The sequence below is a fragment of the Chiloscyllium plagiosum genome, chromosome 9, assembly GCF_004010195.1.
Source record: "Chiloscyllium plagiosum isolate BGI_BamShark_2017 chromosome 9, ASM401019v2, whole genome shotgun sequence".
NCBI lineage: Eukaryota > Metazoa > Chordata > Chondrichthyes > Orectolobiformes > Hemiscylliidae > Chiloscyllium > Chiloscyllium plagiosum.
In genome coordinates this window covers 28,431,414-28,451,799 of record NC_057718.1, presented here as the reverse complement: position 1 = coordinate 28,451,799, position 20,386 = coordinate 28,431,414, and the positions used below count along the sequence as shown (strand labels likewise).

At 40.7% G+C, this 20,386-nt stretch overlaps 1 protein-coding gene across 1 annotated transcript in view; it reads left to right on the top strand.

Annotated features, from left to right (window-relative positions):
- The window catches only part of msh2 (mutS homolog 2 (E. coli)), a 93,255-nt gene that overhangs the window by 49,770 nt on the left and 23,099 nt on the right, over nt 1-20,386 (top strand). Inside the window, exons 12-13 of the mRNA XM_043696762.1 lie at nt 5,829-6,074; nt 9,133-9,337. Coding sequence (XP_043552697.1) covers nt 5,829-6,074; nt 9,133-9,337 — 451 coding nt within the window. The remainder of the gene's footprint in view (nt 1-5,828; nt 6,075-9,132; nt 9,338-20,386) is intronic.

Sequence of the window (20,386 nt, the reverse complement as noted above, 5' to 3'; positions counted from 1 at the left end):
TAATTGATCAAAGGTGGGAGCAACAAAAATGCCTCAGTAAAGAAAACCCCCCTGTGACCATTTAAAGGGGAAATCAGAATTCGCCTTCAATATCGTATTCCCTTGAGACACCCCCCATGGGCATAGCCTCCGATTTTGCAAAATTGATCTTATATTGTGAAAAATAGTCCATAAGTTAATATGTTGTACTAAATGGGGTACAGAAACTGCCAGGTTTGATATGAGGAGAGCATCATCGACATATAACGTAATCTTGTGTGCCTTTGATCCCACTTCTGGGGCAGCTATGTTAGAGTCCTTACAGATGGCCTCTACCAGCGGCTCAATCACCAGTGTAAACAGTAGTGGTGAGAGGGGACAACCTTGCCGACTGCCCCTACCAATACTGAAATTACTGGATCTTACACTATTAGTGAGAACCGCAGCCAGAAGGTCACCACACAGAGCCTCCACCCATTTGATGAAGACCTTGCCTAGACCAAACCATTCCAAAGTATTTTTAAAAATGGCCATTCCAACCGATCGAATGCCTTCTCTGCGTCTAAAGAGAGCACTAAACCCTGAACCAATCATTGCTGACACGCTTCTAATATTCTAATCTTCTAATATTATTGGAAGACCTACAGCCCTTTATAAAGCCCGTCTGGTCCTCCTAAACAATATAGGACAACACTTCTGATTCCTGAAGAAGGGCTCATGCCCGAAACATCGATTCTCCTGCCCCCTGGGCGCTGCCTGACCTGCTACGCTTTTCCAGCAACACATTTTCAGGTCTGATCTCCAGCATCTGCAGTCCTCATTTTCTCCCAACACCTCCAATCTCAACACAAGTGTTTTGGAGAAAATTTTAAAGTCTGAATTTAACAGTGAAGTGGACCTGTATGAAATACAGTCCTCCAGGGTCTTCCCTTTCTTGAGTATGAGAGAGATGTTAGCCTCTCTCAGGGATTACAGGAGGTAGTCATGACTGTATGAATAGTTGTACATGTCCAGCATTGGCCCTGACAGGATATTTATAAATTCTTTGTAGAATTCACTCGGGAGACCATCAGAGCTGGGCACCTTCCCACTTTGGGGCTGTCTTACTGCCTGCTGTTTCTCTTGCGCTTCGAGTGGGCATTAAGAAGAGACGCCTGTTCCGAGGTCAAACTTGGTTCTTTTTAAAAAAAAAAATTCCATATTAGCCCACCAATCCTCGCAGCATTCCAACCAATATAACTCAAAGTAAAAACTCTGAAATGCCGCATTGATCCTATTAGAGTCACACGTAAAAGTCCCAATGCCTTCACTAATTGTTGAAATGGATTAGAGGGCGCTCTTTTTCCTGGCCAGATATGCCAGGTATTTGCCTGGCCTATCACCATACTCAAACAGCCTTTGTTTCGTGAAGAGAGTTCTCTCTTTGCTGTTTGAGTGAGCATAGAGTTCAAAGCAACCCGGAGGGCTGTGACTCGCTGCAATTTAGCCATTGACAGCCTAGCAAAATATTCTGACTAGGCTGCCTTCAACTGTGCCTGGAACAGATGTTGCTGCTCTCCCTTCCGTCTCTTCCAGCTAGCGAATAAGAGATAACTATCCTTGTAGCATAGGCCTTAGCAGTCTCCTAGAGTATAGACTGGTTACTAGCTGTACCCAAATTGATAGCCAAGAATACTTTGAATTCACTCTTAAGTACTCGATAAACATATTGTCCTTGAGTGTAAAAGGATCCATCTGCCAATGCCCGGGGTCCTGTTCTGTTGCCCTTAATCTCAACCTCCAAATACACTGCTGCATGATCGGAAATTGCTGTTTTCAATTTTCCAGAACATCACCAAATCCAGAAAAATCGAAGATGCTAAAAAAAAATCATTCCTGGTATGATACTTGTGTGGATTAGAGAAAAGGGTGAAGTTCCTACCCGTAGGGTGGAGGCATCTCCAAATGTCCACCAGTCCCAATTCCACACACAAATCAACCAATTGCTTGGATTGCGAAGAGACATTTGGGGGACCTTTGCACATTCTATCCATTGTGGGGTTCATGAGGCGATTAAAATCTCCTCCTATGATAGTGTGTCGCATTCCAAGGGCAATGAACTTCATGCATCAGTCAGGAATGTGAGGGGGTGTGCTAGTGGACAATAAACATCTCTTCATGTATCAAAGTTTTAAGAATTACAAACTGCCCATATTCCTCTTTAACTTGATCTAATAGCTTAAATGGGAGACTCTTCTGGACAAGTATCGCCAATTCCCCGCTTTTAGTGTTAAAGGACAAAAAAAACACCCGATCAAACCCACTCTGCTGTAATTTTAGATGCTCCTTAATATTATGATGGGTTTCTTGCAACAGGACGATATCAATCCTCTCCTTTCTGAGATTAGATAGTACTTTTTTTTAATCTTGATAAGCAAGTGATTCGCCTTAATATTCCAGGTGCACCATTTAAGGAGACACTTAGGCATATTCCTCTACAACAACTCTTGAACCTCCAAGAGGAAGAACACTACTCACAGCACGCCAAGTGTAAACAAATGAAGACTCAGAGTCTAAAACAATATACACACTAAAACTACATTAACAATACTTCCAAAAAACTGCCTCTACTAAAAACCAACAAACTAAATCAATTACAGCATGCACAAAGCACTTGATAGAAGATTCTTTCCCCTTTGCCCACAGGGGGCACCTACACTACCTGGATACACCTCCATAACTCCTAGCTTGAGCTGTGCCCCAAACTTAGGCAACGGATAAACAACAAAAATAGATATTATCAACAAAAAAATTAGGAGTTGGCACTTCACCCATCCCTAAACCTACCTTGACCTCAATTATCACAGTTGAAAAAAAACCAACAACACTTTCTGCAAGAAAATAATAAAGAAAAAGGAGAAGTTTACAAAGTAGAAAAAAAGGGAAAAGAAAAGAGAACCATACTGTCCATGTTCTTTGGACCATCTGGTCTGTTTCAAAGTGTCCAGAAAGTTATTTGCTTTTTCTGAGGAGTCAAATACATGCACGGACCCTTCATGATTAACACGGAGCACTGCCAAGTACCTGATGGAATACTGAATATCCAAATCCCTTAGTCTTCTCTTCATCTCATCAAAGGACTTCCTCTTGCGGATCATGGCTGCAGAAAAGTCTTGAAAAAACATAATCTTTGATCCTTTATAAATCAAGGCCTGAGGATCCTTTTCCAATGACCTGGAGTCTTCCATTACCTTTGTTTGTCCCTGTAGGACTGGAATCACACTAGGATCAGGCAGGGGTGCTGGTCCGAACCGGACCTGCGCACCGCCATCCAGTGAGCTCTCTCAATCCGCACCCGGCCCACCATGGCCTCCCAGCCCAGAAATTGAGCCAGCCATTCTTCAAAAAAACTGGCTGGCTGCTGACCCTCCTCTTGCTCTGGCAGCCGACCACCTGGATGTGTTTTCTTCAACCTTGATTTTTGAGGTAGTCAACCTGTTCTCCTAAGGCCCGTACCTGCTTCACCAGGGCCTGGATACGTTCCACCGAGGAGTTGACCGTGGTCTCTGATGTCGCAGTCTGCTGCTCGATCTCCTCCACTCGCTTCCCGGAACTCTGCAGCTCCTGTTCACGCTTCTGCAGCATGGCCAAGATCGGTTGTAGTCTGGCATAAGTCTCAGTAATCGATGCTTCGATCATATCCCGGAGTTTCACGATATCTGCAGCCAGGCCTTGTTGTGCAGGTCAGTCCATCGGGATTTCGGGGGAGGCTGGAGCAGCAGCCGTGGGTGTGTCCAGTGTTGCAGGGGAGTTGTCCTGTCTTGTGATTTCTTCTGTCCTTTTGCCACTAGTCATCTTCCCTTACCAAAACAAAGTACGTAGCTCTTCTACAAATATTAAACTGTCTTATTTTCTTCAAAATAGTTTAGTTGGGGAGGGTAAAACCACCACTTCACCTGAGTTATGGTGCAAAGTTCAGCAAGGCAAACCTGTTATATCACTGCCAACTTGGAACCCAGTTATTGCATTCTTAACTGTAGTAGAAATAGAATGATGATACTATTGAAGAACCAGTAATTTATAATTTAACCTTTCATTTCACGTGTGTTTCCGTCAGTCTGCCTTGTAAAATATTTGCGTAGGGGATCAAAACTTTCATCGTAATGGTCACAGATAAAGTGTCTTCCACATGACATGGATCAAGAATGAATCTTGAGTATCTCTGTTTTCAACAAGGTTTGCAACAGAGACATAGTTAGAACAGTTTCTGATCTCTGTTTGCAAGCGGCAATACCTTTCTGTTTGAAAGATACCTTAAAATGTTAATGACTTACAGCTATCTGTGCTCCTTTTTTTGTTGCAGTGGTGATTTGTAGCATAGCTATTAAATTTAACTTTATTAGATTACTTTCTTTTTTTTAATGGGAAAATAAATTGTCATTTTTGGCCATTGTCAGTATTAAAATACTCCAAGATAGAAAATAAACAAGGGTTCTTCCTTCTGTGCCTCAAAAATATACTATGCCTGATTAAAACACTCCTACTGCTCAGTTGGATGTTTTCTGTTCTTATTTCTAGCTACCTTATGACCTTGGCCAGTTGCAGCTGAAGTGGGAGTACTACTGTTAAGAGCTAGATTGAGACCATACAATTGAAAGGAGGCATTCTTGTTTAGAATGAACTGGATTCATATTCGGGTACCTGAGGTGAAAGGAAAGTGCCAGCCAGTGCTTTATTCTGTTTCCAAAAAATATTGCAAGTAATTATAGAATGATAAATTGATTGTAGAATTTAAAACTCCTACAAGCAGGCCCTTGTGTACTTTGAGCTATGGTGTTTCCATAACCTTTGTAACAAGATTTTAGCTTCCAGAATAAATCTGGCCAATCTAGTTATCCATTTCTTATCTGCTCATTTTAATCTGTTGCAATGGAATGGGTGTTCAGGGAGACACATGAAGTTACAATTGAGTCAGAATTATTCATGTGAAACACTGTCATTCCATCTTTGCTTGTTTTCAAGAATATTGTATGATGGATATTAACCGTCAATATTCCACCTGAAAGTACCTTCCAAAATTCTCACTTCAACTGCAATTGGCTGAGCACAGTATGAGCAGTTCACTTGCATCTTACACTGTATTCAAAACTTTAGAGCCCCATTGCCCCTACCTGAGGGAAACAAGGTGAGGGGCCGTGCATACTGTACATTTTGTTACTTAATTATGCCTCATGATAACCTGAACTGGCAAGCAGGGCACCCCATAAAGAGAAGTGAGCATTCTTTTTAACATATCCAGCTGGTATTTGACTATGTTATAATGGTCTGATCTGCAGCAATCTGCAGGAATTGGACCGTGGGCAAGAAGACACCCAGCAGGCGAGCTTATTTTTAAAAAAATCAAGTTATGGTGTAAAAACACAAGTGCTATCTACCACCATATCACCACCTTCCCTGATGTCTTTTCGTTCGTTCGTTCTTTCGTTCGTTCTTTCTTTCTTTCTTTCTTTCGTTCTTTCGTTAGTTATGGTGTAAAAACACAAGTGCTATCTACCACCATATCACCACCTTCCCTGATGTCTTTTCTTTCGTTCGTTCGTTCTTTCTTTCGTTCTTTCTTTCGTTCTTTCTTATCCTTCTCCCTATCAACTTCTAAAGGATGTAGTCTGAGTGGTGACAGAAAGCCACACCATTTTATTTAGTTGACATCTAATTTAGGCAGGGCCTCCATGTTCATGCCAGATGTTTTACATGCTCCTACACTCTTTCCACCTGTGTATTAATTTTGGGGCGCAGGTAACTATGCTTCCTTTGTTCTGAAACCAGTGACAGCCTTGAACATTATTGGGTATCTTTTCCTATGTTTACAGGATATGTGGAACCTCAGCAAACTTTAAATGATGTGATTGCTCAACTGGATGCAGTGGTCAGTTTTGCCCATGTATCTAATGGAGCGCCAGTGCCGTACGTAAGACCTAAGATCTTTGAGAAGGGCCACGGTCGAATTACCTTGAAGGCTTCCAGGCATCCATGCATTGAGGTTCAGGATGATATGGCCTTCATACCCAATGATGTTACCTTTGAGAAGGATAAGCAGATGTTCCATATAATAACAGGTGAGTAATTTTTCTAGAAAAGTTTACTAATGAAAAGATAGGTTCAAAGAAAATAATTAACCTGAGGTTTTTGTTGGAGTAAAGTGGAGGAGGTACATGTATTCTCTACTTTAGTCACCCCTAAACCTTTGGCCGTTTAATTGGGATTATTTAATGGTAAATGCCCTTATAAAGTAGATCAATAACAAGGAATGGAATCATTATATAGTTTTGTGTTCAGCCAGATTTAAAAAGGATGGAAATTATGGGTGAAGATATGGGGATGTAAAAATATGAGAAATGCTGTTATTGTAGTTATGCTATAAACGGAAATCATTGGTCTGAATTAATAAGCATGAATATCACAGAATACTACTTTGTATCTCCAGAGGTGAAGCAAATGTGGGGATCCTGGTTTAGTTTGGAATTTTAGACACTTTTTTTAAAGTTCCCATCCAGAGATTAGTAAACCTAATTATAGAACTTGGTGTGGTAATATACTGAGTTGGATGGAGGGTTGGTTAACAGAAAGCAAATAAAGTAGGAATAACTGCATCATTCACAGGTTGGCATGTTGAGCCTAGTGCAGTATCATGGATCAGTACTTGCGTACCAGTTGTTCGTAATCTATATCAGTGATTTGGGTGTGGAAACCAAATGTCATATTTCTAAATTTGTAGACGATATCAAACTTGATAGAATATGCCATGAGTATGGTACAAAGAGATTTCAAGAGAGTTGGACAAGCTGAATAGGTAATAACATAGCATGTGGAATACTATGTGGATAAATGTGAAATTATCTATTTACTCTGATCTGTAAAGTTGTTGAGTATCATTTAAATGGTGAGAAATTGGAGAGTATTGAAGTTCAACGAGACGTGGATACCCTTGTTCAGAAGTCACTGAAAGCTAACATGCAGGTGCAGCAAGCAGTTGGAAAGGCAGTGGTAATTTTGCCTTTACTTCAAGAAATTGGAGTACAGGAGTAAAGATGCAGTTATGGTCCCCTTGCCCCCAAAAAGGGTATACTTGCCATAGAGCGAGTGTAGTGGATGTTCACCAGAATAATCACTAAGAAAGTGAGACTGTCCTTTGAGGAATCTGGGTCCATATCCATTTGAGTTTAGAAGAATGGGAGATGATCTCATTGAAACTTACAAACTTCTTAGAGCTAAATAAGATAGATACAGAAAGGATATTTCTCCTGAATCAGGAGTGCAGAATCAAGGGGCACTTCCTCAGTAAAGGGCAAGCCATTTAGGACTGAAAGGAAGTATTTCTTTTCCCAGAAGACTATGGAAGTGTAGTCATTAAGTACATTCAAGATAGACATCAATAGATTTCTGGACACTAATGACATCAAGAGATGTGGGGACCAACAATTTCTAGAATGACAATCAGGCTCCAGGGATTGATTGACTTAGTATGGCTCCTTTATTGCTGTGTTGATAACTAGGAGAGGATACTGGGTCTAAATGGACGGGCACTTGAGAGTGAAGCCTCTGTGTTATGCCAGGTTTTTCTTCCTTGTATTTTACTCAAATAATATACTGGAAATAAAACCTTACTTCATTAATGTTCGCTTACTGTGGTTGTAGGATTTAATTGACTGTCGTCTGCACACATGAATTTAGAGCAACACAAGCCACAGGGAGCAGATGGCAACAGACATGTGTGAAGTGCTGGTGTATAAATCTGCCAGGTTAAAAGCTGTTGTTTCAGTAACATCACTGTAAAGGGTGTAATCCAATGCACCAGAGTTCAGCAGCCAATGCTAAGAGTACTAGAGAGGGAGAGCACCACAGGGAGTTAGTGAGCTGCAGACAAGGCAAATGCTCGATCAACTATAAACATTATGTGCCTGATTTGATTCAAGGAGCATTGAACTAACACATGTTGAAACTGAGCACTCCACCACTTCAAATCATGACCTATTTTGCTCACCGTTTTTGGTGTGTGTTCTCTTTGGAATGACAACATCTTGCCTCCCCTGCTTGTTAGAGTATGCCAGCTGTGGCTTAGTGCTCGTCACTTTCGCCTTTGAGTCTCAAATTTCAAATTTAAAGTTTCCCTCTCGAGCTTGAGCTCAAAATCAAGGCTGACTCTATTGCAGTTTTGAAGGAGTGCTGCACTGGTAGAGATGCTGTCTTACGGATGAGATTTTGACCCAGAATCCATCAACTTGCTCAAGTGAATGAAAACGATTTCATGGTACTATTGCAAAGTAGAGGAGGGGTATTATTGTCAGTATCCTGGCCAGCATTTGTCCCTCAGTAATATATTAAAAAATTAATGCTGTTTGTATGGGTTTGCTATGTTTTTTTTTCTCTTTGTAAAGAGGATGCGCTTGAAGAAACGTCTCCATTTGCTGGGAAGCACTTTGACAGCTCAGTGGTTATGAAACCATTACATAAAAATGCAAGGCTTTTTTTTATTTGCATAGATATATATTTCACAGTTTTAAATAATAATTTGATAAATAACTAACGATTGTCCTGAACTGCTACTAGCTTGAATGATTGCATGGCAATTCTTTCCAATGGAATCAGAGATCTTGTACTGGAAATGCGTGATTGGAGAAAAACTTTTGTTCCAAGGACTTTTTGTAGTTGTATAGCTACTGAAGCTTCCAGGTAAACATTGCAAACATTGCTCTACTTTTTAACAGACGTGCTGTAACAACTGTCAGAAGTGAGTTTTGAAGAAAAAAAATCTAAAGAGAGGCTGAGCATAAAAAAACAAATCTGCCTACAAATGTTTCCGAGAAAGAAAATGTGAATCTGGGGAGTAGGTGTTGGTTGGTCATCAAATAATACCTGTGAATCTTTTCCTTAATGAAAATGATTAGTGACTAAAGCCATCTAATTTTTGTTTTGTTTCTCTTTGAATGGGGAAAGAGAATGACTCCCCATATCAATAAAATGGATGTTGAGAAACAATTTGATCAACAGCAACTGACGTTTCTTCCTTGGTAGAATTGAACGGCCATGATTGAAGTCAAATGTGTTTCATTGGCCTGATGTTGTAAACACCTTTTGTTTCATGCTGCTAATGTAGTTTCTGCTTGTATTTAATAGGTCCAAACATGGGTGGTAAATCAACATATATCCGACAGACTGGTGTGGTGGTTCTGATGGCTCAGATTGGTTGTTTTGTGCCCTGTGACTCTGCAGAAATCAGTATTGTTGATTGCATCCTTGCTCGAGTTGGTGCTGGAGACAGTCAGCTGAAAGGTGTTTCAACCTTCATGGCGGAAATGTTGGAGACAGCATCTATTTTGAGGTAGGGTTCCTGAAGCAATTTTCACCTTCCTGGAAGTATATCATAGGTGAAAGCTACATATTTTCTGTGGTAAATGGAGTTAAAATTATTCCTGTCAGGAGCACCTCTGGAACGCAGATGGGTCAGAAGGTGGGAACAAATAAAGATGCATTGGTATGAGTTGGCATTAAGATTGGCTGTCCACTGATTTCTATCCTCCTATTGGTGCAATCTGGCTCATACCACTTTTAAAGTAGATAATTCTGTCTTTTGAAAGTGTGCCTAAGTAAGGTACTACTAAACCAGTTATTGGATCTCCATTGGCAAAGTCAGGATTAGGCACTAAATATACCAGGTTAGAAGGTTTACAGAACAGACAGGGAAAAGGGCAGAGGAGGTGGATTAGCCTCTTTGATTAGAAACAATAACTTCACTGCTGGGGATGGATATAATGAGGGGGAAAGCATTTACTGGAGACCAAGTGGGTGGAACTGAGGAGCAGTAAAGGATCTTAAAAAAAAAAACTGTTGTGTACAGGCTCCTGGTAGCAGTTCTAAAGTGTTAGATTGTATAAATGCAGAAATTAGGCAGATGTGTAGTTAAGCCAAAGCAGGACTTTAACATAAATTGGGCGAGGCAGACCTGCCACAAAGGTAGATTTCTGGAGTGTGTCCAGGATAGTTTCCTACAGCAATATATCTTGACTAGTATTCTGAGATGGAGGATGGAATAAATTGTGGAAAAAAAAAGCTGCTCCTTTTTTGAGGTATTTTAGGTATTGTAGATGATTTCCTTGAATTCCAGGAGCAGTAATTACTGTTTATAACCTGTTGCATTGTTTTGGAACTTTGTTTCGATATTCTTTCCCCCAATGGCACTTTAAAAAGAAGGAAGAGAGATAAAGGTAGAGACCACATGGTCAGAGAAAGAAACCTACACTGATGTCTGATACAGCAGTGAATCTTTTCAGCTACTGCCTTTTCAGCTTTTGAGTTCAAGTATCTCTGGACATTGGAGTGCGTCTAAGCAAAATGAACAACAGCGAAATTCACAGCTGACCTTGGTGGAACCTGTGTGGGAAACCTCACAGCACGGGAGAAGCTAAGTGCATAGTTTTAAAGGGTAACCTTGCTGTAAATCCTTAATAGTGCTTAATCTTTAGAGTGGATTATTTTTTAATTATTTGTTTTATTGAGATCTGTGCCTTGACTAAACTTTAAAAGTATAAAACATAGGTGCTATGTTAGCCTGGAGCAGTATTTTTTAGAACAGTAAGACTGTGCTATTTTCTGGATGTGTAGATTGTTAAGGAGCAAAGATGGTCTTTAGTAGAATGATATGCTCTTCTTGTTGGATATGGGAGATTAAGGAAAGTTTCCATGTTACTGATGATTATGTTTGCAGGAAGTGTCTTTGGTTGTGAATCCTGTCATATTACATGGAGCATTTGGTGCAGCAGTTAGAGGCAATTAGGAATTTACAGGAGCTAGGGGGTATGATGGATGGCAGTTTTAGGAAAGAAGGAAAACCACAGATACACTTAGGTGCATGGGTTACCTCCAAGAAAGTTAGGAGAGGGAGGCAAGTAGTACAGGAGTCTTCTGTGGATATCCCCATCTCAAACAAATGGAGGCTGAGAGACCCTGAGAGAAATGTAGCATGAGCAACCAAGTTTCTGGTATTCCTACTGGTTGTAATGTAACGAGGCATACATTAGGTTCCAAGAAATTGATTGTGATAGAAGACTGCCTAGTCAAAGGCACAGACAGTTGTTTCTGGCTATCAGCGAGAAATCTGAATGGTGTGTTGCCTCGCTGGTGTCAGGATCACGGATATCTCTGAGAGTTCAGAGTATTCTCAAAGAGGAGAGGGAACAGCAGGAAGTCATTGTGCGCATTGGAACTAACAATATAGGAAGGCAAAAGGATGAGATTCTGATGGAAAAAATATAGAAAGTTAGACAGGAATTTAAAAAGGAGGTCCTCGAGGGTAGTAATATCTGGATTACTCCCAATGCTACAACTAGTGAGGGTAGGAATGGGAATATAAAACAGATGAATGCATGACTGAGGAGCTGGTGCAGGGGAGAAGGGTTCACCTTTTTGGATTATTGTAATCTCTTCTGGGATAGAAGTGACCTGCGGTAGAAGGGTAGATTGTTCCTGAATTGAAGGGGACTAATAGAATGACAAGGAGGTTTACTCAAGCTCCTCAGGAGGATTTAAACTATTAAGGTGGAGCGGTTAGGACCCAAGGAGATAGTGAGGAAAGAGATCAGTCTGAGACTGGTACAGTTGGGGAAAAGGAGCAAGTCAAACAGACAGGGCAGGCAGGAACAAGGCAGAGAACGAGGTAAGATTGATTAATTAAACTGCATTTATTTCAATGCAAGAAGCCTAAAGGGGAAGGCAGATGAACTCAGGGCAAGGTTGGGAACATGGGACTTAGGATTTCATAGCTATTAGGGAGACATGGCTCAGGGATGGACAGGACTGGCAGCTTAATGTTCCAGGATGCAAACATTATAGGAAGGATAGAAAGGGGCAAGGGAGGAGAGAGTGTGGCGTTTTTGATAAGGGATAGCATTACGGCTGTACTGAGGGAGGATATTCCTGGGAACACGGCCAGGGAATTTATTTGGGTGGAACTGAGAAATAACAAAGGGATGATCATCTTATTGGGAGTGTACTATAGACCTCCCAATAGTGAGTGGGAAATTGAGAAACAAATTTGTAAGGAGATCTGTTATCTGTCAGAATAATAGGGTGATTAAGGTCGGGGATTTTAACTTTCCAAACATAGACTGGGACTGCCATAATGTTAAGGGTTTAGATGGAGAGGAATTTAAGTGTGGGCAAGAACATTTTCTGATTCAGTATGTGGATGTACCAGCTAGAGAAGGTGCAAAACTTGACCTACTCTTGGGAACTAAGGCAGGGCAATTGACTGGCATTTCAGTGGGAGAGCACTTTGGGGCCAGCAATCATAATTAGTTTTAAAACAGTGATGGAAACGGATAGACTGGATCCAAAACTTTTAAAAGTTCTAAATTGGAGGAAGGCCAATTTTGACATTATTAGGCAAGAATTTTCAAAAGTTGATTGGGTGTGGATGTTCACAGCTGGAAGATGGGAAGCCTTCAGAAATGAGATAATGAGAGACCAGAGACAGTATGTTCTTGTTAGGGTGAAAGGAAAGGCTGGTAGTTATAGGGAATGCTGGATGACGAAAGAAATTGAGATTTTGTTCAAGAAAAAGAAGAAAGCATATTTCACGTATGGACAGCAGAGATCAAATGACTCTTTAGAATACAAAGGCAACAGAGTACGCTTAAGAGGGAAATCAGGAGGGCAAAAAGTGGAATTGAGATAACTTCGGAAAATAGGGTTAAGGAGAACTCTAGGGGATTTTATGAATACATTTAAAGACAAAAGGGTAACTAGGGAGGGAATAGGACCCCTCAAAGATCAGCAGGGCACTCTCTGTCTGGAACTGCAGGAGATGGAGGAGATACTAAACGAGTATTTTGCGTCATTGTTTACATGTGGAGAAGAACATGGAAGATAGAGAATGTGGGGAAATAGATGGTGACATCTTTAAAAATGTCCATATTACAGAGGTGGTGGTGCTGGATGTATTATAACGCATAAAGGTGAATAAATCCCCAGGGCATGATTAGGTGTACCTGAGAACTCTGGGAAGTTAGGTAAGTGATTGCTGGATCCCTTGCTGAGACATTTATATCATTGCTAGTTGCAAGTGAGGTGCTAGAAGACTGGCGGTTGGCCTACGTGGTGCCACTGTTTAAGAAAAGTGGTAAGGAAAAGCCAATGAATTATAGACAGGTAACCCTGACATCAGTGGTGGGCAAGTTGTTGGAGCTAATCCTGAGGGATAGGATTCACATGTATTTGGAAAGGCAAGGACTGATTAGTGATAGTCAGTATGGCTTTGTGCATAGGAAATCATGTCTCACTAACTGGATTGAGGTTTTGAAGAAGTAGCGATGAGGATTGAGGTTAGAGTGGTGGACATGATCCAATGGACTTAAGTAAGGAGTTTGACAAGATTCCCCATGATAGAATGGTTAGTAAGTTTCGATCACATGGAATACAGGGAGAATTAGCCATTTGGATACAGAACTGGCTCGAAGGTAGAAGACAGAAGGTGGTGATGGAGGGTTGCCTTTCAGACTGGAGGCCTGTAATCAGCGGTGTGCCACAAGGATTGGTGCTGGGTCCACTGCTTGTTGTCATTTATATAAATTATTTGGATGTAAACATTTGAGCTATAAGGAGATGCTGAACAGATTGGGGCTGTTTTCCCTGGAGCATCGGAGGCTGAGGGGTGACCTTATAGAGGTTTACAAAATTATGAGGGGCATGGATAGGATAATAGACAAAGTCTTTTCCCTGGGGTCGGGGAGTCCAGAGCTAGACGGCATAGATTTAGGGTGAGAGGGGAAAGATATAAAAGAGACCTAAAGGGCAACATTTTCGCACACAGGGTGGTACGTGTATGGAATTAACTGCCAGAGGAAGTGGTGGAGGCTGGCACAATTGCAACATTTAAGATGCATTTGGATGGGAATAGGAAGGGTTTAGAAGGTTATGGGCTGGGTGCTGGCAGGTGCGACTAGATTGGGTTAGGATATCTGGTCGGCATGAACGGGTTGGACTGAAGGGTTTGTTTCTGTGCTGTACATCTCTATGACTCTATGAAGGGAAGGTCTTACGAGGAAAGGTTGAGGGACTTGAAGCTGTTTTTGTTAGAGAGAAGAAGGTTGAGAGGTGACTTAATTGAGACATATAAGGTAATCAGAGGGTTAGATATGTTGGACAATGAGAGCCTTTTTCCTTGGATGGCGATGGCTAGTACGAGGGGACATAGCTTTAAATTGAGGGGTGGTAGATATAGGACAGATGTCGGAGGTAGTTTCTTTACTCAGAGTAGTAGGGGCGTGGAACACACTGCCTACAGCAGTCGTAGAGTCACCAACTTTATGGGCATTTAAATGGTCATTGGATTGGCATATGGATGTGAATGAAGTAGTGTAGGTTAGATGGGCTTCAGATTGGTTTCACAGGGCGGCAAAACATCAAGGCCCAAAGGGCCTGTAGTGTGCTGTAATGTTCTATAGACGGTATCCTTAGTTTGCAGATGAGATCAAAATTGGAGGTGTAATGGACAGCAAAGAAGGTTACTTCAGATTACAACGGGATCTTGATCAGGTGGGCGAATGGGCTATGGAGTGGCAGATGGCGTTTAATTTAAATAAATGTGAGGTTCTGCATTTTGGAAAGGCAAATCAGGGCAAGATTTTATAAACTCTGTAAGGTCACCCTCCAGCGCTCCAGGGAAAACAGCCCCAGCCTATTCAACCTCTCCCTATAGCTCAAATCCTCCAACCCTGGCAACATCCTTGTAAATCTTTTCTGAACCCTTTCAAGTTTCACAACATCCTTCCGATAGGAAGGAGACCAGAATTGCACGCAGTATTCTAAAAGTAGCCTAACCAAAGTCCGTACAGCCACAATATGACCTCCCAACTTCTGTACTCCGTACTCTGACCAATAAAGGAAAGCATACCAAACACCACCTTCACTATCCTATCTACCTGCAACTCTACTTTCAAGGAGCTATGAACCTGCAAACAAGGTCTCTTTGCTTAGCAACACTCCCAGACCCTTACCGTTAGCTGTATAAGTCCTGCTAAAATTTACTTTCCCAAAATGCACCTTACATTTATCTAAATTAAACCCCATATGCCATTCCTCAGCCCATTGGCCATCTGATCAAGATCCCGTTGTAATCCAAGGTAACCGCCTTCGCTGTCCGCTACACCTCCAATTTTGGTGTCATCTGCAAACTTACTAATTATTCCTCTTAGGTTAAAACACAAATAATTTATATAAATGACAAAAAGCAGTGGACCCAGCGCCGATCCTTGTGGCACACCACTGCCCACATGCCTCCAGTCTGAAAAACAACCCTCCACCACCACCCTCTGTCTTCTACCTTTGGGCCAGTTCTGTGTCCAAATGGCTCGTTCTCCCTGTATTCCATGAGATCTCACCTTGCTAACCAGTCTCCTATGGGGAACCTTGTTGAACGCCTTATTGAAATCCATATAGATCATGTCCACTGCTCTGCCCTCATCAATCCTCTTTGTTACTCTTCAAAAAATTCAAATCAAGTTTGTAAGGCATGATTTCCCACGCACAAAGCCATGTTGACTATCCCTAATCAGTCCTTGCCTTTCCAAATAAATGTACCTCCTGTTCCTCAGAATTCCATCCAACAACTTGTCCACTACTGATGTCAGGCTCACCGGTTTATTGTTCCCTGGCTTGTCCTTACCACCTTCCTTAAATAGTGGCACCACATTAGCCAACCTCCAGTGTTTTGGCACCTCACCTGTGACTATTGATTATACAGATATCTCAGCAAGAGGCCCAGCAATCATTTCCTTAGCTTCCCACTGAGTTCTAGGGTACACCTGATCAGGTCCTGGGGAGATATCCCCTTTTATGCATTTCAAGAGATCCAGCACTTCCTCCTCTGTAATATGGGCATTTTTTCAAAATGTCACAATCTATTTCCCTAAATTATATATCTTCCATGTCCTTTTCCACAGTGAACACTGATGCTAAATACTTGTTTAGTATCTCCCCCATCTCCTGTGGTTCCACAAGAAGGCCTCCTTGCTGATTTTTGAGGGGCCCTATTCTTTTCCGAGTTACCCTTTTGTCCTTAATATACTGGAGAAATTCTCTTGTCTGTCTGCATCTGTGGAGAGAGAAACCGTTAACAATTCAAATCCAGAATGATTCTTTGCTGGGATCATTTTGGACTCGAACTGAGTGCAGAATGATTCCAGGGAAGAATCATTCCGGATTTGAATTAACAACTGTTTCTCTCTCCACAATGCTGACAGAACTACATAACGTTAAAACAAAGGAGACTACATTGTGAGCAGCTATTCGAGTAGACTAGTTTGAAAGAACTATACGTAAAACACTACTTTCATCTGGAAGGTGTGTTTGGAACCTTGGATAGTGAGGAAATAACAAAAGGTGAATAGCCATGTTCGACCTTCTGAGATTGCCTGAGAAGGTGCCATTGAGGAGTGGGAAAGTGTTAGAAAGCAATGGTGGATTGGATCAGAATGTCACAGCAAGAGTGCTTCCTGTGGAAACGTCCAGGCCACAATATTGAATTCCACAACTTCAGAGTGTGATCGTTGTCCTCCAGTTTTCTTGCATTCTCCTCCACCGCAAAGATCCATGTTTTGTTGACTTTGTTCACAGAAGTGCAGACCCATTTTCCCTTTTTCACACCTGTTACAACATAGGCGAAACTGTCCTGCTTAATTTAAACCAGCAACACCAGATTTATCCCGTGCAGCAATCTGTGAAAAATTCGAGAGGCCAAGAGCTATTTAAAGTAAAAAAAAATGTAACAACTTTATTTCTTAGTGTAACAGAGAATAATTAACTAACAACTATTTACGACTCCTTCCTCTAACCTATCTTTTACTTTTCCCTTCGACAATACTAATCCGATAAAAGCCCCTGATTAAGATTTACAAAACAAAACTTCTTAGCTCAAAACCAGGCAGTTTTCAGTTCTTCTCTGTATTCCAGTCTTCTTTTCTTCTTGGGGATTCTGCTTCACAGGTTATTGATTGATAAAGGTACCTTTTAAGAAAGCTATTTTCCAGGCAGTCTCTGCGTGCTAACTTGGTAGTTCTCCTGTCACCCTGTTTAACTTTCCCTGGTCTTATACCCCCAAAGACTCTGTGTCATTGGCTTTTAAGATTGTCAATATACTAACTTCAAACTTGATTGGAGTTTGTTTGTTTTGGGGTTTAATTTAAATTTATTGTCCTAATTTGAATCTGTTTTTGTCTCCAGGCAACCAGCTACCCTAGCTACCCCAGTAACTGGACCACATTTTGTATTGTATCTTATCGAGAACACTTGATGCTGTCACTGCTAGCTTTTAACTCACTGAAAGGTACACCCACATCTTCATAACACACATTTTGTTTATATCCATTTCATATCTCCGTTACGTATTTCACCACTATTACCGGCTATTTCATTTTTCACTGGCCAAACAATCTGTTCCATTACTTCTCTCACTCTGTCAACAGCATGACAAAATACTACTTTCCAACCCTTTTTAGTTCTGAAGAATAGTCATACTGGACACTTTATTTCTCCACAGTTGCTGTCAGACTTGAGTTTCTTAAATTTTTATTATTTTTAATTTTTATTATATGCTGTCTGCTTGAGGTTGTGAAGAGGACTGATCATTTATCATTTAACTGCATTTTTAAAAAAATCAAATATAGGTGTGCTAAACACTTGCATTTTGCAGGAAGTTCAGCATCAATAATTATCACATTGAAAGTACTAATTGGTTTTTTTGGAGCATTTTACAGATTTTCAAGTAGCAATTGTTAATCCATTGTTGCAATTCAGATTTTTGTAATTTTTAAAAATAAAATGCCATCAGAAACCTAAAACTTATGCAAAGCAAGATACTGTATATTTTGGTAATATTAGGTTAAAACAAAAAACTGGAAATAGGCACAACAGGATCTGTGGAGCAAGAAACAACACTGACCTTTCTTCAAAACTGGAAAAAGTCAGTGATGCACCAAGTTTTAACCAAGTACAAAGGCAGAGAAAGAAGGGGAAGACTTCGAAAAAAAATAGAAGAAAGGAGTGATTAAATGACAAATAGATGATGACACAAAGGAGATGATAATTGGACAAGGAAAGAAACAAAACATTGGTTGACAGCAAGTGTAAATAGGAATAATAGAACTACCACCAATCGTGAAGGTTATGCACATACTATTTAGGAGGCAGAAAAAAGCTGTTCTGTCCTTTAAGCCTACATTGCCATTTGGTAAGATCATGGCTGGTCTAACTGTGGGTTCAATTCAACTTTCCTGTCTGTTCTCCATAATCCTTCATTTATTTGTCAGAAATGTCTGAGTAACTGAATTACTCTCCTTATACCACTCACACCCTCAGCCCATTCCCCATATTTCTGTCTTCCCTCTACTGCCTCCTTTCACCGACTACCCCCTGCTCTCACCTACCTGTCTTTGCCTCAGTCCAGTAAAACAATGGGTTCAGGACTAACGTGTAACCTTTCCTCATAAATTAAGCTCGTCATCACAGAATTGAGTCACGTGAACTTTGTCTCACTAGTTTTAAATGCAGTTTCAAGTAGGGAAATCAGAACTACTGTTCAAGATATGGTTTCAGCAAGGCTATATACTGCTCAGTTAAATCTTCCTACTTTTGTCTTCCCTTTATACTAATTTTTTTTTAGTAGTCACTTGTGGGACTTGTGGTATCAATGGCAGTCAGTATTTATTGTCTGTCCCTAGTTGTCCTTGAGAGATTGGTGATGAGTTACAGTTCATGTGCTGCCATAGAGAAGAGAGTTCCAGAATTTTGACCCGGTGACATTGCAGGCACAGCAATATATTTCCAAGTCAAAATGGTGAGTGGCTTGGAAGGGAACATGCAGGTGGTGATGTTCCTACATATTTGCTGCTCTTGTCCTTCTAGATACAAATGGTCTTGGGTTCGAAGAGTACTATCAAAGGATCTTTGCCAAATTTATGCAGTACATCTTGTAGATAGTATTTGCTGATGCTACTCCGTGTCGATCAGTGGAGAGAGCGAATGTTTCTGGATGTGCTGCCAAACAAATGGGCTGCTTTGCCCTGAATGTTGTCAGGCTTTTTAGCTGTTTTTAGAGAAGCACTCAGTGCCAGTCTGCCATTATGTCTACTGCCCTATCTTTTGTTCTAATTTCCTAATTCACTTTAGTCAGCTATACCTTCTTATGTTTATAGCTACCTTTATTTTGGTAGTCTGTGAGATTGTTGATTGAGTTTGTCTTTGTTGCCCAATACAAGATCGAAAATAACCAGCCTCTCTGCTTGGTTTTAGAATGCACTGCTCTAAGAAATACTCTCAAGTTCCCTGTATAAGTTTGGGCTATTTTTGCTAATCTTATTTGCTCAGTATACATAAAGTTTAAAGTTGCTTATTATTATTACATTCCTTACAAACCATGTTTATTTTCTCTATCAAACAGTGTACCAACTGTAAGGGGGCCTACAAACTGCTCCCACAAGTGATTTGTTGCTTTTCAAACAAAGGTCTAATAAGATAATAGTTAACAGAGCTTGACCACCATCTTTTCCTAACTTGCTATCTTTTTGATACGTAAAGATGGTGGTAAAGCTCTGTAAATTAATGCAGTCTCTCAACAGAAATGACGTACAGTTCTCCATGTTTACTTTGAGCTTCATTCAGGCAGTATAGGAGGTGACGGACAAGTGAAGCATGTGGAGAATTAAAATGTCTGACCAGAAAACTTGCAAATGAGATCATGCTTATGACTGAATGGAGGTTTTCTGTAAAGCAGTCACTTATTCTACATTTGATTTCCCTAATGTAGGGGTGAATTGCAGTTTTAACTTGAACATTTGTGAATTTTTTTTAAAAAAGGAGAACTGGATAGCATAGAATTTAGCCTGTAGAATGAGTTGAAACTGCCTTGGATTGATGAATTAAAGCCTATGGATACTATCAAGAAAGGATCTCATGTGACATAAATTTGCATTCATTCCTAGTGCATGTATTCTCCCAACCCAATTTAATATTAATTGGCCATCTCTTTGAAAGGCTGCAGGGTGACCAATGTATGGAAAATTAAAGTGTACAACACTTTCTTTTGGGATTGGGAGCTATAACAAACCTCCTTGATTTCCAAAAAATTGAAAATGTTTCAAATATTTGTTGTCTCATAGTGTATGTAGTGTAGTTGTCCAGTGCAATTAATATTGAATTCCTGCTACAACCATGCCACATCCCAATTGGTGTAATGGTTTGAACTGATGTTTGCCACCCCTTCACCTAATACATGGTTGCCCCTCCTCAGCTCCCCAATGTCTGATCTGGTCCCACTGTCAACAAAGTGTTTGAATCCTTTGCACTAATAAACACCTGCGTTCTTATGCAATGACAGATA